The sequence below is a fragment of the Xenopus tropicalis genome, chromosome 3 (assembly GCF_000004195.4).
Source record: "Xenopus tropicalis strain Nigerian chromosome 3, UCB_Xtro_10.0, whole genome shotgun sequence".
In the NCBI taxonomy this organism is placed as follows: Eukaryota; Metazoa; Chordata; class Amphibia; order Anura; family Pipidae; genus Xenopus; species Xenopus tropicalis.
In genome coordinates, this window is record NC_030679.2 from 26813799 (window position 1) to 26835708 (window position 21910).

The 21910-nt window shown below is 42.4% G+C and overlaps 1 protein-coding gene across 1 annotated transcript; it reads left to right on the plus strand.

The window, feature by feature from the left end:
* The first annotated feature begins 6197 nt into the window (after positions 1–6197).
* dnd1 (DND microRNA-mediated repression inhibitor 1) lies at positions 6198–20908 on the plus strand. The gene is made up of 5 exons (NM_001044434.1): positions 6198–6298; positions 15456–15573; positions 16678–17139; positions 18063–18458; positions 20294–20908. Exons 1-5 carry the CDS (start codon positions 6206–6208, stop codon positions 20344–20346), a joined length of 1122 nt encoding a protein of 373 aa, NP_001037899.1. The 5' UTR covers positions 6198–6205; the 3' UTR covers positions 20347–20908.
* Positions 20909–21910: the final 1002 nt, after the last annotated feature.

Genomic DNA, 21910 nt, shown 5'->3' on the forward strand with positions numbered 1-21910 from the left:
CTCAAAGGCCCAAGCAGCCCCACCAGCCCAATAAATAGTTGCACAAAGGTATGAAACATACCACGGTCCTCAGCGCTTTAGATAAAGTTCCAGTGAAGTACTGTGATTGCTGTGATACTGCTGCTCCTCTTACGAATATAACCCCTTTGACTGGGTCTCAAACGTGTCCAGAAAAGTGTGAAGGGAGCGCACGTATAAAGTGAAACAAAGATGAAACAAAAACAACTGATAGTGTAATAAAGTTTTGAAACTTTGTTCAAATAATTAAACCAATCACCTTGTTGTATGTGAAACAAATTACTATATCCACCACTGTGTGTAGTGACTCAAAAGGCTCACCAGAGGGCGATGAAGTCAAGCTCAACAGTAGGAGACCAGGTTAGATGTAGGCAAATCCCCAGTTCAAACGGAAAGAGGAAAAAACGCCAAATAGTGTAAAAACATTTAATATAAAATTACTGCTAAAAATAAAACTACTTACAGACTGTAGAAAGTAACCAGGCAAATAAAACTCAACACGTTTCGCGTACCGCGGTACGCTTCATCAGGAGTGAGATGTAGCTGAGTCCTTTGGTGACTCTTTATATAGTGTGATAAACGTAGGAAAGATGTCATACACATGTGCACAAAAACCTTGTTGTCTGCTAACTATGACGTCACAGACTGTGCGTCTGTGTTGACCGAGACATACTCAGTAAGGAAGATATACATTCATGAAGCACATCCCAAAACCACAATATTGCTCAGAAGTAAATGTTGAATAAAAATAGACATTGCAACAATAGATAGATGCAATAAACAAATAAGAAAAACGTGTAGTGTTTGCTAATACTTACATAGCGCATAGAGCGCTGTTATACACAATGTGGGTGCAGAGCAGATGTGCCGTATATCTTTACTACTCGCATTAGCGAGTGGGAGTGCTGATCTTTCGGCACATTCTCCTGAAAGAATGTGCTGTAGCCCTATGCTGCTCGCATTTGCGAGTAAAACCGCTGATCTCCGTGTTCATGCGTAGCCGAGGTGTCGGCTCGAGATGGCAGAGGTTATCAGGAAGGCATGGTGAAGAGAGTACGTCGCCTAGGCAACGAATGTAAACATGAACACGTGTATGGGGAAATAGCCTATGTGTCTGTGTATGACAGCACTTAAAGTGAATTCGTGAGAAGGGGGTGAAACACCTAAATGAGTGGTAAAGGTACAATGTGGGGACAATAAAGGAAAATGATGCTGGGGAATAAATATATACATAGAATAAATAACAATAAATAAATACATTATATGCTGAATAACAAAGTACAGCATGATGCAGCCATGGCTGGAAGTGGAAAACATGGCCCCATCTGCAGTAATGTGGCCATATAGTGATAAAAATCAGGAACATCATGAGCAGGAAGTACCAAATAGGATAAAATATAAACCAACTCAACCATTAAGAAAGTGAAGAACTGATACTGACTAGGGATGTGTTAACACAGTTAAAAGGCACAGATGCCGAACCTCCACCTTTAAACCAGTGGGTATGGGACAACTGAACCGAAAGTTAGACTAAAATGCTGCTAGATCTAAATCAACATTAAGACCATCAGGTTGTAGAGTGTTGAGTTTAAAGATCCAGAAGGTCTCACGTTGTCTGAGTCTCGTATAACGGTCCCCCCCTCTTAATTTAGGGGTGACCTGTTCCAATCCCATAAAGACCAAACCTTTTGGGTCACTATTATGGTGTGTTTTAAAGTGGCGCGAGACACTGTGATTCATCTTGCCAGCTTTGATGTTGCGTATATGTTCAGCAACTCTAGTTCCGACGGATCTTATGGTTCTCCCTACATATAGCTTATTGCAGGGACATATCAGTAAATAAACTATATAGATGGATCTGCAATTGATGAATTCTTTGGGAGCCGGAATGTTTCGAGTAATTTGTTTTTTGGATATGACATGCGTACATGCTGTACATCTTTTTTTGCCGCATTTGTATGTCCCATTCAGGCCAAAAACATTGTGGCAGGTGCGTGGATCACTCCGGCCCCAGACTTTTGATGGAGCTATGATGTTATTAAGGGTTTTAGATTTTGTAAAAGTAACCTTGGGTGTTTTACCACAAATTCCTCCCATTATGGTATCCACCAATAAGACATTCCAATGCTTATTGATGATTTTGCGAATGTGTGGAGCAGCAGTGTTGTATTTAGTGTAAAAATTAAAATTAGGAGTGGAAAGGTCCCTAAGTTCGGGATTTGTAACGGATCTCTTATTCAGCAGCTGTGCTCTGTCTCTCTTGGAGGCCAATGTCTCTGCCTCTTTTATCCAAGAGGGTTTGTAACCCCTCTCCAAGAATCTTGCTTCCAGCCTCGAACATTCACTGATGAAGTCAACTGGCCTAGAGCAATTCCTTCTGGCTCTTAGGTATTGCCCTTTGGGAATATTTCTAATACAATTGACATGATGATTACTGGAGGCATGTAATAAACTATTTCGATCTGTAGGTTTACGAAAGAGTTTTGTCTCGATCTTATTATCCATGATAAATAATGTCAGATCCAAATAATCAATGGTGGTGGCACTGGTGTTCACTGTGAACTTTAGATTATAACTGTTAATGTTGATGTATGTAACAAAAGACTTTATTAACTCATCTGGACCGTCCCAAATCAAGAGTAAATCGTCTATATAGCGCACATACATAACTGTGTGCTTCTTGAAGGCGGATGGCCCCCATATAAACTTATCCTCCCATATCGACATGTAAAGGTTCGCGTAAGAGGGTGCAAATTTGCTACCCATCGCTGTACCTTGTTTTTGTAGGACCTGTAGGGCCTGGCCCCAAGAAGACACCAAAGTGTGTTTTTTTAGTTGATTCAGATGTAAAAGAAAACCATCAGGGAAAAAATAATTCCTGACTCCCAAGATAGCAAAAGAACCAGTCCCTGGATCAACTTTGTACCAAGAGCTATTTTCACAACCTCATAGCTCTCACTGTAAAAAAAAAACCCTCCTCGAAGATTCAGATGAAACCTCCATTCCACTTATCAGAATAGATGCCCTTGTACGTACTGGGAAGGGCCAACTGGTTAATGATGCATTAGAGTAGTGGTACCCAACTAGTGGATCAAGAGCAACATGTTGCTCCCCAACCCCTTGGCTGTTGCTCCCAGTGGCCTCAAAGCAGGGGCTTATTTTTGAATTCCTGGCTTGGAGGCAAGTTTTGGTTGCATCAAACCCATGTGTACTTCCCAACAGAACTTAGGCTGTAGGCTGCTAGTCCACATAGAGGCTACCAAATAGTCAATCTCAGACTGTAAATGGCACCTCCATTAATTGTTTCATGCTTGTGTGGCTCTCCAAATTCTTTTACATTTGATTGTTGCTCACAGGTAAAGAAAAGTTTGGGTACCCCTGCGTTAGAGAGTTCATTATATGAACTATGTATTTATACATAGCTATTATATTCCCCTTAAGCCTCTCGTCTCCAATGTACATATTTACAATTTGGCCAACCCGTTTTTATTCAGTTTTTCCAACATTATAATATACAAATGAAAAGAGTTCTACATAATATAACCATGCAAGAGTTTCTTTCCAAGGCACATAACCAGGGCCGCCATCAGAAATCATGGGGCCCCTGACAAGAAAATATTCTGGGCCCCCCTCCCACCAGTACAAAAGACTCACAGCCAGCAGCCCCCCCCCCCAATACATGGTAGCCAGCAGTGCCCCCCCCAGTACATTGGTAGCCAGCAGTGCCCCCCCCAGTACATTGGTAGCCAGCAGTGCCCCCCTCCAGCACATTGGTAGCCAGCAGTGGCCCCCCCCAGTACATTGGTAGCCAGCAGTGCCCCCCCAGTACATTGGTAGCCAGCAGTGCCCCCCCCCCAGTACATTGGTAGCCAGCAGGGCCCCCCCCCAGTACATTTGTAGCCAGCAGTGCCCCCCAGTACATTGGTAGCCAGCAGCCCCCCCCCCAAGTACATTGGTAGCCAGCAGGCCCCCCCCAAGTACATTGGTAGCCAGCAGTGCCCCCCAGTACATTGGTAGCCAGCAGTGCCCCCCCCTAGTACATTGGTAGCCAGCAGGCCCCCCCCCCAAGTACATTGGTAGCCAGCAGGGCCCCCTCCCCAAGTACATTGGTAGCCAGCAGGGCCCCCTCCCCAAGTACATTGGTAGCCAGCACAGCACGGAACAGCACAGCCAGCGGCGTCTTCAGCGGCGTCTTCGCGTTCCTCCTTGGCGAAGCCTCTGCACTTCTGAGTGCCGGCAGAAGACAGGCCCTTTTATAAGGTTGCGCCCCGTGCGTACTGACGTGCATGTACGCACGGGGCGCGACCAATAGGATCACCCGCTGACCACCAATGACAGGGCCCGGAATTAATTTAAGGGGGCCCGAGCTATTAAGAAAACTTGAGCACAGCCGGGCCCCCTTTTAAGGTTAAAATTGTCCGGGCCCGGGACGGCTGTACCCCCTGTGCCCCCCTGATGGCGGCCCTGCACATAACGTTTATTAATTTTTCAATATCAAATCTCATCTGCCACTTAGCCACCCAGCGTGTCTTGATCCTGCTTTAAGGATTTTCTGCCATGAGGTAGCGGCAGTCAAACACCCCCCGCGTGGCAGTAGCCTTTGGCTAATAACCTGCCTATGGCTCAAAGCATATGAGACCCCTGTCAGTGCTGACTATCACTGGGCAGTTAGGAGCACATGGATGTTTCTCTATCTACTTTTTTCCACCAGTGGAGAAAACCCCATGTATGCCATTAGCCTAAAGGTGGGCATACACGGGAATGGCGGGCATAGACACCGTCATATCAGGGACTGCATCAACGAGCCAATGCGGTCCCTGATCCGATGGATTACTCTATCTGATGTCACTGGGAGTTGGCAGTGGCGAATTAAGGCAATAGTCTACCATAAACTTAAAAGGGTGGAATCCATAAACCACAGTTAGCAACTTATTTTGCAAACCTTGTACTTTTTACATAACAAAAGATGTTATGTTTGCCCAGGTGCAGTAACCTATAGCAAACTGCTAACCTGTCTATTTCTATCACATATTTATTAAAGTGCCCATGTATTCTGCAGAGCTGTACAATAAATGGGTATGTACTTTGAACATACAGATTTACATACAAAGCAGCCAATAACTGATACAAGAGGTAAAGAGGGCTCTGCCCAAAAGAGCTTACAATCTAAAAAGAAAGCTTGCAATGACTAAAAGCAAACATCTTATTGGTTATAGTGGGTTACTGCACCTGGGCAAACCTGCCTTTTATTGCATGTAATGTTCAAGAGCCCCAACCCACTCACTTAATGGTTAGACATATTTTATCTGTCGCATAAAGAAATCTCTGGTTTCTTATCTTGTGACTTCACTAGGCATTTAAAATCCTTGGCACTGTGACAACAGTTCCATAAATAGCTGATCTAATTTATACATCAAAATGGTTTGTACCACCCGTTCAGGAAGGCCACCATAGACTGTGTTAATATTAATGTCTTTTTAAAGTAAAAGTTCAGCACTGTGGTACCCCCCTGCCCACCCCCAACATATTACATCACTCATTTTCTTACATGTTACACCTTTTGTGGAGGGGGCATGGGGTGCCATTTTTTTTAAATAAAAAGTAGTAGCAGCGTACATTCCACCAGCTTTCTTATGGTGACATTGACATGACAAATGTTGTTCTGACATTTTTTTTTTTTTGCTGGAGTATTTTGCTGTTTTAAATTTGTTTATGTGGTGTTTTGGATAGCAACTTAATACTATGTACAAAACAGTGGTATTCACAGAACATTAGGCAAAGCTTTTAACAACAATTTCACTGCAAAGAAATTGCTTTTGCATTTTCTCTTTCCACAGTAAAAGTATTTGATACCAGTGAGTTTAGAATTCAAATGTGCGCAGGGTTTCCCAATCTGTAACTTTAGTCACTTCAGTGATTATGATTTGACATGTAAATGGTTAACCATAACTCTCAGCCCACCCCAGTTTGGGGCTTGCCTTTAGGAAGGAACCCACCCCCGCTTCTATGGGAGTAGGAAAGTCCACCCCTACGCTTCTACAGGAGTAGGAACGTCTGGCCCTGTACTTTAATAGGAGTAGGAACCAATCATTGGGCGCAGGGGGGTTTGGAAAGGCTTTGTGATTGGGCTTGAAAGTGCAACACTGATATCCTGCATCGCATCGCGTTGTATAGAGAAGCTGGGGGAATGGCCACTTCGGCAGGTAGCCAAGCAGACTTTCTGAAGGGAGATTACAAGCGGATAGAGAACATGGAGCTGACAGACGAGCAGAAAAGTCAGGTATGAGGCAACTTTTTTTTACTCTGCTGCTTTGGTATAAAGACAGTGTAACTGGGATCCGTCCCCTCTCCCTTAAGTCTTGTTATGCTCACCTGGGGCCTGGGCAATTCATTTGTCTGTATGTTAGAGTATATGGAGCTCTATAGTCACAGCTGGGGGTGCAATTCATTTGTCTGTATGTTAGAGTATATGGAGCTCTATAGTCACAGCTGGGGGGGCAATTCATTTGTCTGTATGTTAGAGTATATGGAGCTCTATAGTCACAGCTGGGGGGGCAATTCATTTGTCTGTATGTTAGAGTATATGGAGCTCAATAGTCACAGCTGGGGGGGCAATTCATTTGACTGTATGTCAGAGTATATGGAGCTCTATAGTCACAGTATGGACTTGATCACTTTATTGGAATTGTCGCTGTACAATCGCTCCCTCCCTAGAGGCGTCAGTGCGGCTGTGGCAGTGGATTTGCTCTGGGGAACTGGGGTAGTTTAAGGGCTCTGGCACACGGGGGAGATTAGTCGCCCGCGATTAACTCCCTGTTCGCGGGCGACTAATCTCCCCGAGTTTCCTACCCCTGCCATCCCACCGGCGAACATGTAAGTCGCCGGCGGGATGGCAGACGCGGCGGGGCGATTTCCGGAAATCGAAATCGCCCCGCCGCGTCTGCCATCCCGCCGGCGACTAATCTCCCCCGTGTGCCAGAGCCCTAATACCCCCTTGAGTTGGCCAGTATCACTTGTTAAAATACATTCAAATACACATTAAAATAATGTATTGCCCACTTTGGTTGCGCAACTAGGCTTTTGTTTGTTTTCCCCTTCCTTCTGTGTATAAAGGAGCTGATAGGAAGCAATGGAAATGGATTGTGTCTCTTTTAAATTAACAGTGTGTAACTCTAGTAATCAAGTCATTTAGTTGGGGTTGGCTACATTCATTTACTAAAGTGTGCTGTGAATTCTAACCACCTCCTCTGACAGAGCAGCAGTCCTTTCATGTGTTATGGCTGATATCTTAGCATTTAAAACTTGCTGGGCCACAATTTTGTTGGTTTATATCCTCACGGATTTTTGGATAGATATTCTGCTGGTCACCCAGTAGTGGCAATTACCAGAGCACCCATTTTGCATAAGTCGCCTAATTATATAGATACATATACAGGTATGGCACCTATTATCCAGAATGCTCGGGACCTGGGGTTTTCCGGATAAGGGGTCTTTCTGCAATTTGGATCTCCATAACTTAAGTCTGCTAAAAATCATTTAAGTATTGAATAAACCCAATAGGACTTTTCTGCCTCCAATAAGGATTAATTATATCTTAGTTGGGATCAAGTACAGGTACTGTTTTATTATTACAGAGAAAAAGGAATCATTTTTAAAAATTAGAATTATTTGCTTATAATGGAGTCTATGGGAGATGGCCTTTCCGTAATTCGGAACTTTCTGGATAACGGGTTTCCGGATAAGGGATCCCATACCTGGTATATATATCTATATATATATCAGATAGTAGAAGGAGGGCATGCCACAATTGGAAAAATGCCTGGGTGCCGGATAAAACGTTAGAGAACAGAAAAAATTAGGACCTTTATCAAAAAAAATAAAGGAAGAGAAGAAAGGTCCTAATTTGTGACTGAAATGTCGATTTTTGCACATTAAAGAACATTTTATTTTTTTCACCTAGACCTGTGAGTGCTGAGTCCTCTATCTATATTTATATAACTTTATTTTATTTATCTATTTTTTAGTTTTAAATAACAGTTCAATAACCTTGGCCAGAATCCACCAATTCTCTATTAATTATTCTATTAACTCTATTAATTTTAAGCATTTACTTACCAAAGGGTGGAAACAGAAGTAGCTCATTTTTTATAAATATGCTTCTAATAATCATATAAAAGTGAATACAGGTATGGGATGCCTTTCTAGTACCCCATTCTTCAGAAAACTCTAAATTACAGGGAAGGCCGTGTCTCGTTGTCTGGTTTTATGCAAGTAATTTTAACTTTAAAAAATGTATTTCCCTTTTCTCTGTGATAATAAAATGGTGGCTTCTACTTGATAGTAACTAGTCTTATTGGGTTTATTTAATGCTTATGTTTTTAGCAGACTTAAAGTGTGTGGATCCAAATTACAGAAACATTCCTTATCTGGATAACCCCAGTCCCAAGTGTTGGGTTTAAATCCTATACCTGTTTATGGGAAATGTCAGATCCCCCTCATTTTACCAAGTGGATGTGTTCTAAAGCATCTGAAAAAATGTTTTTAGCATTTTTTAATTTCTATTAAAATATTGTGTGTAAAGGAAAAACTTTTTTTTTTTTTGATAATGAAGGAAAATGTAATTCTGAGAAGCTTTTCAATATACTGTTTACATTTTGTATGTTGCTGGTTCCGACTCCATAAACAAAGTAGCAAGTCAGCTGATTTAAAACCTAGAGGAGACCTGTCACATGTTACATTGTTCAAGAAGCAGACCCAGTGTACAGAAAGGGATAAACAGGTGCTGCTCTCAGTTACATTTCCAAATAACTTTGAAATCCGTTAAAATGCTTGCTGTATATTCTGAAAGTAGCATAGAATTGTATTTAATTAGACAAAAACATTTTATGGGTGAGGGATCCCTAATAAAAAGGTCTTCTCATTAGTGGAATCCTGTGGTTGCCCTGTTATTTTTTCAGCACTGGACACTACTTGATCAAGCTGGGGTCCCTCCTTATCACCCTGAGCACCCAGCACTTGCAAGCTAGACAGAGTTAATATGGGGCCCTTCATTGCCCAACAGAAATCTCCTCTCTTGCGGGTGATGCAGACAATACCTGCACACTTCATATTCATTTAAGCGTGTTTGATGTGCTCAAATCAAAGGTAATTGCTCAAACATTTCTCCTAACTCATTTTTGGGCAATTACCCAAGATTGCTGCATATAAATATATTTTACATGTGGCAATGCCGACATGTGAAGGGCGAGGTATTGTCTGGCGCTTCATCACCTACGGGCCCAAAGTGTGTGATGAAGTGTTCCATGTGTCAGGGCCTTTAGCGCAGATCTTATAGTGTATGGCCAGCTTAAAGGAACAGTAACACCAAAAATTAAAAGCATTTTGAAGTAATTAAAACAAAATGTACTGTTGCCTCCACTGGTAAAAGTGTGTTTGGTTATCTGTTATCTGCTATGTGCCTGTGCCTTTTCTCCTCTGAATGGCTGCCCCCATGGCTACAGAGCAGCTTTGTTTATGTAAACTATTAGTCTTTCTGAGGCAAACACACCAGTTGGACCAGTTTAAAGGAACAGTAACACCAAAAAATTAAAGTGTACAATATAATGTACTGCTGCCCTGCATTGCTACAACTGGTGTGTTTGCCTCAGAAAGACTAATATAGTTTATATAAGTAAGCTGCTGTGTAGCCATGGGGGCAGCCATTCAAAGGAGAAAAGGCACAGGTTACTTAGCAGATAACAGATAAACCCCCAATATATGGGGCTTACCTACTAGTTATCTGCTATGTAACCTGTGCCTTTTCTCCTTTTTTCCAGCTTGAATGGCTGCCCCCATGGCTACACAGCAGCTTATTTATATTGTAGCTTTTCTGTAGCAAAAACACCAGTTTTTTGCATAGCAACAGCACATTATATTTTAATTACTTTAAAACACTTTAATTTTTTGATGTTACTGTTCCTTTAAGTCCTACAATACATTATACTGTAATTACTTTTATGCACTTTTATCTTTTGGTGTTACTGTTCCTTAAGGGCAGTGACAGATGGGGAGATTATTTGCCCTGCATCAGATCTTCATTGCCGCGGGCAACTAATCTTCTCGCCATCCCATCGGCAAGAATGTAAATCGCCGGTGGGATGGCATACGCGCCGCTTCGATTTCCGGATTTCCTATCAAGGCAACTTCGGGCAACTTCCGTAAATCACAGCGATGCATATGCCATCCCACCGGCGATTTACATTCTTGCCGGTGGGATTGCACTGTGGCGAGATTAGTTGCCCACAGCAATAAAGATTTGTCGCGGGGCAAATAATCTCCCCCGTCTGTCACTGCCCCAAAGGGCAATGGCACATGTGAAGATTTTTTTCACTATATATTGCCATCGTCGAAACTAAAATATATTACTCATGGTTAATTATGGCTAAAATGGCTTAATTAAAATGGCTTAATTACAGGAAAATGCGAATGGATGCAGTTTTCTGCAATGAATCTTGATTGCCGCAAATTATATGTTTAGGTTGTGGCAATTGTAATATTAGGCAATGGTAAGGCATTTTTGGGAGATTAGTATTTTATTAAAGGGAAGCTACCATGAAACAATATCTTTTGCTGTTTTTTCAGTTAGTCCATTTTGATAAATTTGCTTTAGCAAATGGGTTTTAGCCTTATCGGTAGGGCATTTTTCTTCATAATGTAACAGCAGTTGATCAGCACCTCTGCTGGAGGAGAACAAGAAATCTAAATATCTTCAGAAGTTTGCAGAGTGATTAATATATTTACAAAAATCTTAAATGGGCCATTGACAGTATGCAAAAATAGGTTTTCATGATGGTATCCTTTTTAAGGAAGAGAATTTGCTTTATTTTATAGTAGTAACTTCAGCATGCTGCCTGATACATTCTTTTTTTTTTTTTTTTTTTTTTTTATCCAGAGACTAAAGCCATAGTTTGGTCACACGATGCTGTGTGGGTAAGAGAGGCTGGATCTGAATGTCTCTTATGTATGTGTAAAAGTGGCCGTACAATAGACTGATCGGACTGTGGGGACAAACAGACATAAGTCATACACCTGTATGGGTACTTTTATGTTATTCCAAACAACAGGAACAGCAGAAAGTTAAGAGCAGTATGCCCCCTTGTTCAATACATGTGCAGTGAATAGGGTTTTTGTCTTGTTTTAATCAAGACAAATCTATATATGCTCTCTGTTATTTATTGAGCTAAACAGGTATACTGAATGAATTATGTTTGGTTTCTGGTAGATAATTAAATTAGCAAGCTATTTACAGCCTGGAAGAATCTAGTGAATACCGTTGCTCCTCTCTATAAACTTACATACGAGACTAGGGGCGCACCTGATAAATTTGACAAAGTTTGGGGCCCTTGGTGTGACCTAGAGGGAAACTAAAGGACTCCACTCCCATTTACATTGTAAAACCCCCGGCGTCTCTCCACTTTTTCTACCACAACCTGAACACTTAGTTCAGTAGGTTGACGATTCCAATATCCTGAAACTGCTGCCAGATTCATGCTCACACCTTGTAATGTTACACCTACCCCTTTAGTGTTTGTAACAAACCTTAAAGATAGACCTGAAAAGAAAGACCAGCATATTCTCTTTATTGTTATTTTATGTTTTGTTTGTATGAAAATTAATAAAATACACCTTTCAAAAAAAAAAAAAAAAAAAAAAACAATTAGCAAGCTATTGTGAAGCATAAGTTGCACAGATCCCCCAAACTTTGCCTAATGCTCATTAGAGATATCTGTATACCATATCCCTCCCACCAAATATTTTTTAATAAAGTAATATGTGTAACGAAAAAATAAACACACATAATTGAAAAAGTATTAAGCCCCAGAAATGCAGACTAGAACAATTATTACACAGCAACCCCCAGCACATAATTACATAACTTTGTATGTCTTACTGTGCCCATACTCTGCTCTATACTCTGCCTGCCCTATGCTGCCTGTGTGTGCCATACTCTGCCTGCCCTACATTGCCTGTGTGTGCCATACTCTGCCTGCCCTGTGCTGCCTGTGTGCCATATTCTGCCTGCCTGTGTGCCATACTCTGCCTGCCCTATGCTGCCTGTGTGTGCATAGGGCAGGCATTACATACAATTGCAGAATGCTGGCACTGCTGTTACAGTGAGGTGTGAACAGGTGAACAATGTGGGGGCTTACAGCCTGAGGTGTGATCAGTGCAGGGGGCCAGTTAATCTCAGTACTGATACCATGTAAAGTTTAAACAAAGGTAAGCAGTTGCAGCATCCAGACACATGGGGAGCCACACAGAGGGGGGCCACGGACAGTCAGTTGGACAGCACTGCTATAAACTATCTTGTGTAACTAAATTTGTCATCAGCTGGGTCAGAATCTACTAGCTAAGTTTAAAAAATCTTTATGGGTCCAAGGGAAAGCACTCCTTGATGCTGTTCTATGTTCCTCACAATGGGGCTTAAAGGGATTATTGTCTTTAAAACGACACACGTTATTGGTGCTCTCCACAGGTCCTCTCAGGCCAGTCAGTGTCTGTTACATATAAGCAATGACAGTACCCTAATGGCCATTCTCCTGAAGCACAGTTGGATATGGATAGCCTATCTGTAAGGCGCTCTGCCGGGCCGGCGCGTTCTCCTACCTTAGTTCGCGCCGGCCGGCAGACGCGCTCTGGTATGGGCCCACGCTTCCGGGTTCGGCGGGGACGGCGCGACGGTACTGCGCATGCGCGATGACGCGCGGACATGCGCAGTTGCGCGCCTTGAAGCTTTGGGCGCCATCTTTGTACAGGTTTTTAGTTCTTCCGGTTCCCTTCTGTTTTGGCGCCAAAATACTGCTATTTAAACCCCTTCCTTCAGTGTTTCATTGCCCAAGCTGGCTTCTGGTTTATTGTCAGTACCTGCTTAAGCATTTTGTTGTTGTTTTCGGTTTTGACCTTTGCCTGTACCCTGACCACGATTCCTGCTACCTGCCTCGACCTTTTGCCTGTGCCCGACTACGATTCTTGCTACCTGCCTCGACCTTTGCCTGTACCCCGACTACGATTCTGCCTTGCCTTGCCGGTACCCCGTTTTTGTCTGAACTCTGAAAGTTTGCAGGACCCCAGCTTGGACCGCAGCAGAAAGTTCCGGGGCCCCAAAAGGGCGTCGGTGAAGACCGGGAAGGGCTGGGAGTTCCTGTTATACCGTAAGAGTCAGACTTTGCATCCAGCGGTCGCACACTGGTTCCTAACTAACTTGAACGTTACACTATCGCAGCATTGCCCTTCACTTAGGGAAAGGCTGACCTAACAGGGAACTGCAGTACACTCATAGGTGGATTTTCAATAAGGCTAGGGAAGGCTAAGCCACCCAAACCTGCTTGGCATCTTAAAATTAAAAAAACAGAACAAACTCACTCTGTTTCTGCTCTGCTCTGGAATGTTTAACATGGGGGAAATCTTCTTGCATTCCAACTTCCCGCAAGCACTAGTTCTGCTGTAATCAGCTGTGCTCCGATTGGATCTTTCTTCTTGTGGCTTCTCCAATTATGGCACCGCTCTCTTGACAGACCGTAAAATTGACCAAACAAGGCACAGATGTAGGCACTGCAGAAATGAAGACTGGTAAGAAGGATCTGCAGGCTGTAAACTTTACCCAAGAACCTCACCAACTCTGAACATTTGCTGCAGATTTCATCCCACAGGTACTGTTCTCAGCACTGGAACATGTTTACAAAAAAAGAGACGAGATTCTGTGTTTCTTTTGATAAAGGACTCAGTGCAGCATTACTGTAATTGCTTATTGCTGTATTTACATAGACCTTTCTGATAAAGCTTACTTAAGATGGCCATACATGTTAAGATCCGCTCGCCTGGCAAAGTCGCCAAGCGAGTGGATCTTCTCTTGATATCCCCACCTACCCTGGGGCCAAACGATCGAATTACAACTCCGGTAATAGGCGCAATCGGTTCGGGACCGCATCAACGAGCAGATGCGGTCCCCGATCCGACTACACAGGCCGATAAGCTGCCGAATCGGGACCGAAAAGGGATATCGGCAGCTACAGTCGGTCCATGTATGGCCACCTTTAGTTTTTACCTTTTCCTTCTCCTGTAATGTGCTAGTTTTATAAATACAGACTCCATTTCACTGTATATAAAGTGCCTGGGATATCTGTACCCATTTCCCTTTTCACTATAAAACTAACTAAAACACATTTAAGCTAACTGATCACAAACAAATGGATGGAACCCCTCACAGAAGTGCATGTATGAATACTTTCACTTCCTAAACATTTTAGGTTGAAAAATGCACTCCCACCCACACTTTTGTACAGTATCCCTGGGAGTCAGTGGGAACTACAAGAGGTAGTTGGGAGGTTCATTTTTCTCCAGCAGCGAATCCACTAAGTCTCACATTAGCTTTAGGTCAGTCTATGTACGGCCCATCTTTAGCCTCCCCAAACACACAAGTCACCCTCCACCTGTGCAGTACATTGGGGTCTCTGGCCGCCCTCTCTCATGTGATGGGGGTTGGAAATAGAGTGGCTGGTTGAAATGAAATCAAATAAGTGCAGAGGTACAGTCTGTCGATCTTAAAGGAAACATATTGGATAAATGGGAAAAACGCTAATTTTGTAGGCAATTATGAATAATATACGGTGCTGGTTTCCCTTTGGGCTAAACATTAATCCTTTCTGTAAAAATGGCCCCTTTATTGGAGCTCCCTATAGATTGTATCACTTCTCTGTCCAGTGTGAAATGAAGAGTGGGCGTGTCCTAATGGTCCCTGCCAGAAGCACAGTAGGAGGGGCATAGCCAATCACAGCCCTGCACTCACACAAGCAAAGACAGGCTTCAGTCACCTATCAGGTCAGCCTAGCTGCTGATTGGTTCCTATCCTACAGTGCAGGGTACGGAGGGCCGCTGGCTCCCCAGCTCATCCAGAGAATTCAGCCAGCAGGAAGTGGAACAGATGGGCGGGACTAGTGGGGGTTTTTGTGGAATTTCTCAATAAATCAGTCTGAAACACAACATTTTTAAGCACAATCCTTCTATATCTAGAGGAGTATAATTCCCTGGTACATTCATCATTTTTATAGGATATGTCTCCTTTAATATGTTTATAATGTGATGTCAGACATCTAGTTCTTGATATTATATGTCTCCTGTAGTATTAAAGAAATGAGAAAAAGATTATTTTTTTTAATGGGGGTGGGTGGGCAGAGGTGTATGAGGTTTATTTTTTTGGTTCAGGCCTTTCCAAATTTTTGTGTAATGCAGATTGTAACAACTTGCTTAACGGATTTGAATGTCAATTAGTGAAATTTTCAGCTTTTGGCTAATTGAACTGCAACTCAACTCCTGAAGGCTTGCTATAGTTTGCGTTTAAATAGAAGTTGAAGAATGTTAATTTTTTTTTTTTATTTTTTTTCTTCTTGATTTTCCTGCAGATGTGGATCAATTCCATCAATAGTGAAAATAAAACGGCCCTCCTTGCATGGGTAAAGGAAACTGGAATCGATTTGGTTCAAATTAATGGCCAGCGGAAGTATGGTGGGCCACCTCCAGGTACAAGTTTAGTTACTCTTGAGCCTTTAGGCATATAACCAGCTGCACTGACATTGTACTACTACTGAAGAACACCGTTTTCTCTTTAAAACAGAAAACAGCCAAATGTAGGCAAGTTATGTTTTGGTTCATTTTTAAAGGTGGCCATACATATGAAGAAGGCTGCCAAAGGAGAAGGAAAGTTACAATCACTGGGGGGGTACCAAATGTTAGGCACCCCCAGTGATTGTAACCGCTTACCTGATGCCCCGGGCTGGGTTCCTGGGGTTTCTCATTTATCTTTAAAATCCCAGGGTCGGCGCATGTGTAGATTGTAAGTTCTTTTGGGCAGGGCTCTCTTCACCTCTTGTATCGGTTATTGATTGCTTCATATGTTACTCTGTATGTCCAATTTATGTAACCCACTTATTGTACAGCGCTGCGGAATATGTTGGCGCTTTATAAATAAATGTTAATGTGCAGTCGAGTGAAAAAGCCAGCTTTCACTTTAAAAATCTGGCTTTTCATTTTACTGCGCAAGTGGCGCAAAGGCAGAAGGAAAAGGATAGCTTGGTCAGAGGGTCCCTGGGCTGGTGCGTTTTTCTGCTATCAGGAGTACCAACCCAGGTAAGGATTACAATCACTGGTGGTGCCTAACATTTTGGCATTTCCTAGTGATTTGACCTTTCCTTTTCCTTTAAACCAGGGGTAGGGAACCTATGGCTCCGGAGCCAGATGTGGCTCTTTTGATGGCTGCATCTGGCTCGCTGCCAAATCTTTAATAATAATAAAAAAAAAAAACCGGGGGCGTGGCCTGTGATCGGCGGATAGAAGACGTGTACGAGCGTAGGCCACGCCCTCCTATGCATCGCATCCGGCATCCTTGGGACCCACCCTTGCCCCGCAGCATCCGTGGCCAAACATACTGTATGGCTCTCACAGAATTACATTTTAAAATATGTGGAGTTTATGGCGCTCTCAGCCAAAAAGGTTCCCGACCCCTGCTTTAAACCATTGTTTCTAGTTTGACCCTTGCCACTTGCCCTAGTGATGAGCAGCGTATGTGGTTGTCTTTTTGCTTTATGTAAGAGTTTCCATTTAACTTGTGACTTTTCCTTTTTGCAGGATGGATTGGTAATGCTCCAGTCAGTGGGTCAGAGGTTTTTATTGGTAAAATACCACAAGATATTTATGAAGACAAACTAATTCCGCTTTTCCAGAGCATTGGAAAACTGTATGAGTTTCGACTAATGATGACCTTTAGTGGCCTAAATCGTGGATTCGCTTACGCCCGCTATATAGGTAGACGCCAGGCAGTCAGTGCTATTATGACACTGAATGGATATGAAATAACAAAAGGTTGTTGTATTGTGGTCTGTCGGAGCACAGAAAAAAGTGAACTTGCACTGGATGGGCTTCCTAGTCATTTAGAACAGCCTGCTCTAAAAAATATTCTGGAGGAAGTGACTTCGGGAGTGTCTGCGCTGTCTCTGTATCAAAGTCCCTCAAATGAGAGCCAAGTGTTGGCTATAGTGAAGTATGACTCCCACCGGGCAGCTGCTATGGCTAAAAAGAGCCTCTGTGAAGGTATAGTACAATAACTCCGAATCATTGTACAAGCAAATGAATGTTTACTATTGGTTGGGTTGTGCCTTTTCAGACCCTTAGAGCTTCGTGTGTGTAACATAAGCATGATATAACACTGTACCGTCATTAAAGCTGGCCATACACGTGGCGATCTCACGATGTTTCGTACGACCGTCGGTCGCACGAAACATCGTCAGATCCGCCACACACCATTCAGGGCTGAATCGGCAGGTAAGGAGGTAGAAACAATAGGATTTCTACCTCCTTCTGCCGATTCAGCTCTGAAGGGAGAATTTTGGTCAGGCGCCTTCTATGGCGCCCGATCAAAATTTTCTAACTTGGCCGATCGGCGAGCCGACCGATTTCAGCAGCTTCCTGCGATATCGGTCGGCTCGCTGACATGCCATACACGCACCGATTATCGTACGAAACGAGGTTTCGTACGATAATATCGGTGCGTGTATGGCCACCTTTAGACTTGACATAGGTCCTGGCATTAATGTCTGTGGTATGGTATAGCAGCATTGTCCAGGTGGCCAGGCCAGTCCAGTCCTGCCAGAATTGTGATCGTGTCTACTTCTGGCATATTGCATTTCTCAATAAAGTCAATAGTTTCTTTTTATATTAGAACCTGGTTGCCAGCAGCTGAAGTAAATATTCTGGGGGAACCATGGGCCCCAGGTTCCTACGCCTATGAACTGGAACTGCTAATACAGTATTATTGCTGTTAACTGTCACCAGGCTTCTAATGCCCCCCTGCTTCCAGTGCAAAATTGTATCAGAATTGCAGTCAGCAAAGAAACAAACAGGATATACTAAAGGTTACTAAATTAGAAACAACTTTGAGCCCATTAGTATACCACTTCCATAGTGTTTTTAGTTTCTTCAACTTTCCAGGGAATCAACTCTCTCTTTTATTGCAGGGTCTCAGTTTCTTCGTGGGCTTCCCCTTACTGTAAGTTGGCTCAAAACAGACATGCGACAGAAGCTTCGCAGCTCGGATAAGCACCAGCAGCCAAAAGTTCCATCCCCTTTGCCTCATAGTGGCAGTCCTGAAGTTCCAAAAGAGACCCGACTAAGTGCTGTCGCCTGCCTCAATATATTGTGCCTGAAAATGAAGCTGGGCTATCCTGTCTTCTTAATAAAGCTGTTTAGCGTAACCTCATTTGGATGGCTTCGATTTTGGTACCAAGTAGTCATACCAAGGTATCCTACGCCATTTTGTGGCTATTCCTGGATCATTGGGGAAAATCTGGAACTAAATGAAAAATATGACAATGCAAGAGAAGTTGTTGCTGTCAAGATCCTGTCTGCTCTAGGTGAGTAGTGTTTGTATGTAAAAAGATCTCAATGTTCTATGTTTAAATGTTAACGTTTAAAGTGATGTATATAATTTACTGTTGCCCTGCACTGCTAAAACTGTTGCTTCAGAAACCCTACTATAGTTTACATAACAAGCTGCTGTCTAGCCATGGGGTAGCCATTTAAAGCTGAAAAGGCACAGGTTTACATATTAGGTAACTGATAAGCTCTGTAGAATACAATGGGATTCTACAGAACTACTTCCATTATCTACTGTAAAACCTGTGTCTCTTCTTTTTTTTTTTTTTTAAACTAAATGGCTGCCCCATGGCTACACAGCAGCTTTTTGTAAACTGTAATGTTACTAAGGGCTATGACACGCAGCGCTACTTGTCGCAGCTACAAAATGCCAGAAAATACCCTGCTATAGAAAATATGTTCTCTGCTAAAACACACAAGACACAAGACAATTCGAATTGTCTATTTTGTAGCCGTAATGTAAAGTAGCTGGCTACAAGTAGCTCCGTGCGTCATTGCCCTAAAGCAAACACACCAGATTTACCAGTGTAGAGCAACAGTACATCATATTTTAATTATTATTTATCTTCAGTTATTTATATAGCACTTTACAGAGATTATACGTCAGTCCCTGCTCCAGAGGAGCTTACAATCTAAAGTCCCCCATTCACACACGCTATAGACAATTTAGTCAGGAGCCATATAACCTGCCTGTATGTTTTAGGCGTGTGGAAGGAAACCGGAGTACCCAGTGGAAGCCCACGCAGACACTGGGAGAATATACAAACTCCTTGCAGATAGTGTCCAGGCTAGAAAAAAAGTGCTACTCACTGAGCCACCATGCTGGTGTTAATGTTCCATTAATCAAAAAAGTTGCCTATACCAGTGACTACATTGCACTCATTTAAATGGCTGTGGAACATATTAATTCTGGCATGGCCATTCTTTGCAAATGCACATGCTGTTCCATTAGAAACACTGCTGTCTGGGTCTGTATAGTCTCTGCACTACTGGTTCTGACATATAACAGTGTAGCCAGCTGATTGAAAAGAGAGCTAAAACTACAATTTGTTAACAGTTAAATTTATTTGAATGTATTGTAAAAAGTTTTTTTTTTTTGGCGCAAAAAAAAGTTTTTGGGTAGATATACTCTATAAAACTTGGTGTCCTGTTTGAAGATTGCTTCTCTACAGGAGGGACAGCGCATAACACAACTGCAGAGAACTGGACCTTGCACAAGGCAAGCAATATAAGTGTATAATGATACTTTTCTGACAGAATGTTTTCAGCTTCTGTCATTATAGACTTTATATTGTCCTCTGCATTTGTGTGCCTTCCTCCTGCAGGGAAGCAAACAGGACTCCAGGTTTATAGGGTACATCTACCCAAAAACTTGCTCTCAATTGATAACAACCAGACGCTTCTATTTTATACTTATATTTGGTTAAAAGAATCCACATAAATAATTTGGGCCCACCCTAAAGGTCCCCATACACGGGCCGATTCTAGCTGCCGATATCGGTCCCTTGGACCGATTTGGAACGACGGCCATAACCGACATCTGGCTTGAAATTGGGCAGATATCGATCGGGCAGGTTAAAAGATTCAGTCGGATCGGGGACCGCATCGGCTCGTTGATGCGGTCCCAGAACCGTCTGCCCCATTGCCGCCATTATAATTTGATTGTTTGGCCCCAATTAGCCTACATGTTTCCCGATATCGCCCACCCGTAGGTGGGGATATCGGATGAAGATCCGCTCGCTTGGCGACCTCGCCAAGCAAGCGAATCTTCAGGTGTATGGGGACCTTAACACATTTTATGTTTTTATTGCAGGGCACATTACAGATCCCTCAGTGGAAAAGGCAACTGCAAGCAATGCCATGTAACTGTTTTTCTTTCTGTGATGAGGACACCACATCAGAAGAGCTTACTTTTTTATAGTTTTGTTGTCTTCAAATGATTTTATAGTTACCACCACCCGTTTAAAGGGAAATATTTTTACATCAGTGTATAGCTAGTTTTCTTTCCCCTTTTTTTCACTATGATGTTTGCACTTTTTTTATTTCTGTGTGTGTACATTGCGCTTAAGATTTAAAAAAACAACTTTTGTGTGTCTCTTTAAAATGTACAGGTTACAGTATCTCTTATCCATGTACAGCACTGAACACCGTGGAGTTTCCTATGTTTATTTTAAAATGTATGCCAAACTATAGAAGGCAAAACTTGTGGTGTAAGGGTTTCAACATTTTTTCATTGCACAAAAATCAGGTTTATGAATGTATCTCTAGAAATCTTAGTAGTAGTATTAGCCACTGGTTGGCTAATTGATCTTTTATAAATCCTTCTTTTTTTTCTTGTGTGTGGTTTTTAAGAAAACATGTTTAAATTATGTTTTGTATTTCTAGGATCAGTGTTTGCTAGCATTTTATATCACAGGTTCTTACTGTTTTCAGAATAAAACAATACTACTCAATCTTTGTATCTTGTTCATCAGGCATATCAGTGGGTCCTTTAGGCCCCCATCACTCAACTGCCCTCACCTGTCTCTTGATATATTTTGGATATTTACACTGCTGCTTGAAAGTTTGTGAACCTTTTTAAATTCTTAATTTCTGCATAAAAATGACCTAAACCTTTATCTGATTTTCAGTCTGAAACTATATAGAACCCAGTTAAATTCGACAAAAACATAATGTTTGTGCATTTGCTAATTAAGGAAAATGATCCAAAGTGATATTAAAGTGGGGTAAAAGTATGTAAATTAGTGATGTGCGGGTTGACCCACAAAGCACAGAACCTGCGAGTTTACCTTTAGGTCAGGCAGGTTAGGGTTGAATTTGAGCGACCAGGAGGAAAGTCCCCTGAAACAAATCACCTCTATTGTGCAACCATCTTCTCCAAATTCCTTCCCACTGGTGTTAATGTAAATTGCTGGTGGGAAAACTTGTGTCGCTTCGGCTTTCTGCAAGTTGAAAAGTCTCCATTAGCAAAGTTTTGAGGAGGAACTTGTGACCTACTGTCAAGTATCTGACACATCACCTAGCTGGTTGATAGGGTGAGAAAGACCTGTGGGCTTGAAGTGCCAAGTATCAACAAAACACTTATTTCTCATGCCCAACATTGGAGGAGTAGGTAACGAATTCCCAGTTGACAAGCCCTTGCAGGGGGAAGGTCCTTTGGTTATCCCACTATTTAAGGACAATGGCACATGTAGTGATTTATAGATTCTGGCAAATGCCAGATGGGCTTGTGTACGATGCCATAGACAGTCCCTATTTAGTGGGTTGGCGGAGATCTGTTTGCGCCCCTTTGTACTTGAAATGTCAGTGCTTATATCCCAGTTATGCCTTACTGACTACTTTTACTGAAGGTAACATTTGTGTATTATATTTAATATATATATATATAAAGTTTTAGTAATTAGAAGCTTGACCAAAAATTAAAAATTGA

Bases quoted from the DNA above. Each gene is read 5' to 3' on its own strand.
- dnd1 (NM_001044434.1), top strand. From the start codon at position 6,206: ATGGCCACTTCGGCAGGTAGCCAAGCAGACTTTCTGAAGGGAGATTAC. The intron at 15,574-16,677 runs GTACAAGTTTAG...TCCTTTTTGCAG, and splicing joins GTATGGTGGGCCACCTCCAG to GATGGATTGGTAATGCTCCA. The intron at 17,140-18,062 runs GTATAGTACAAT...CTTTTATTGCAG, and splicing joins TAAAAAGAGCCTCTGTGAAG to GGTCTCAGTTTCTTCGTGGG.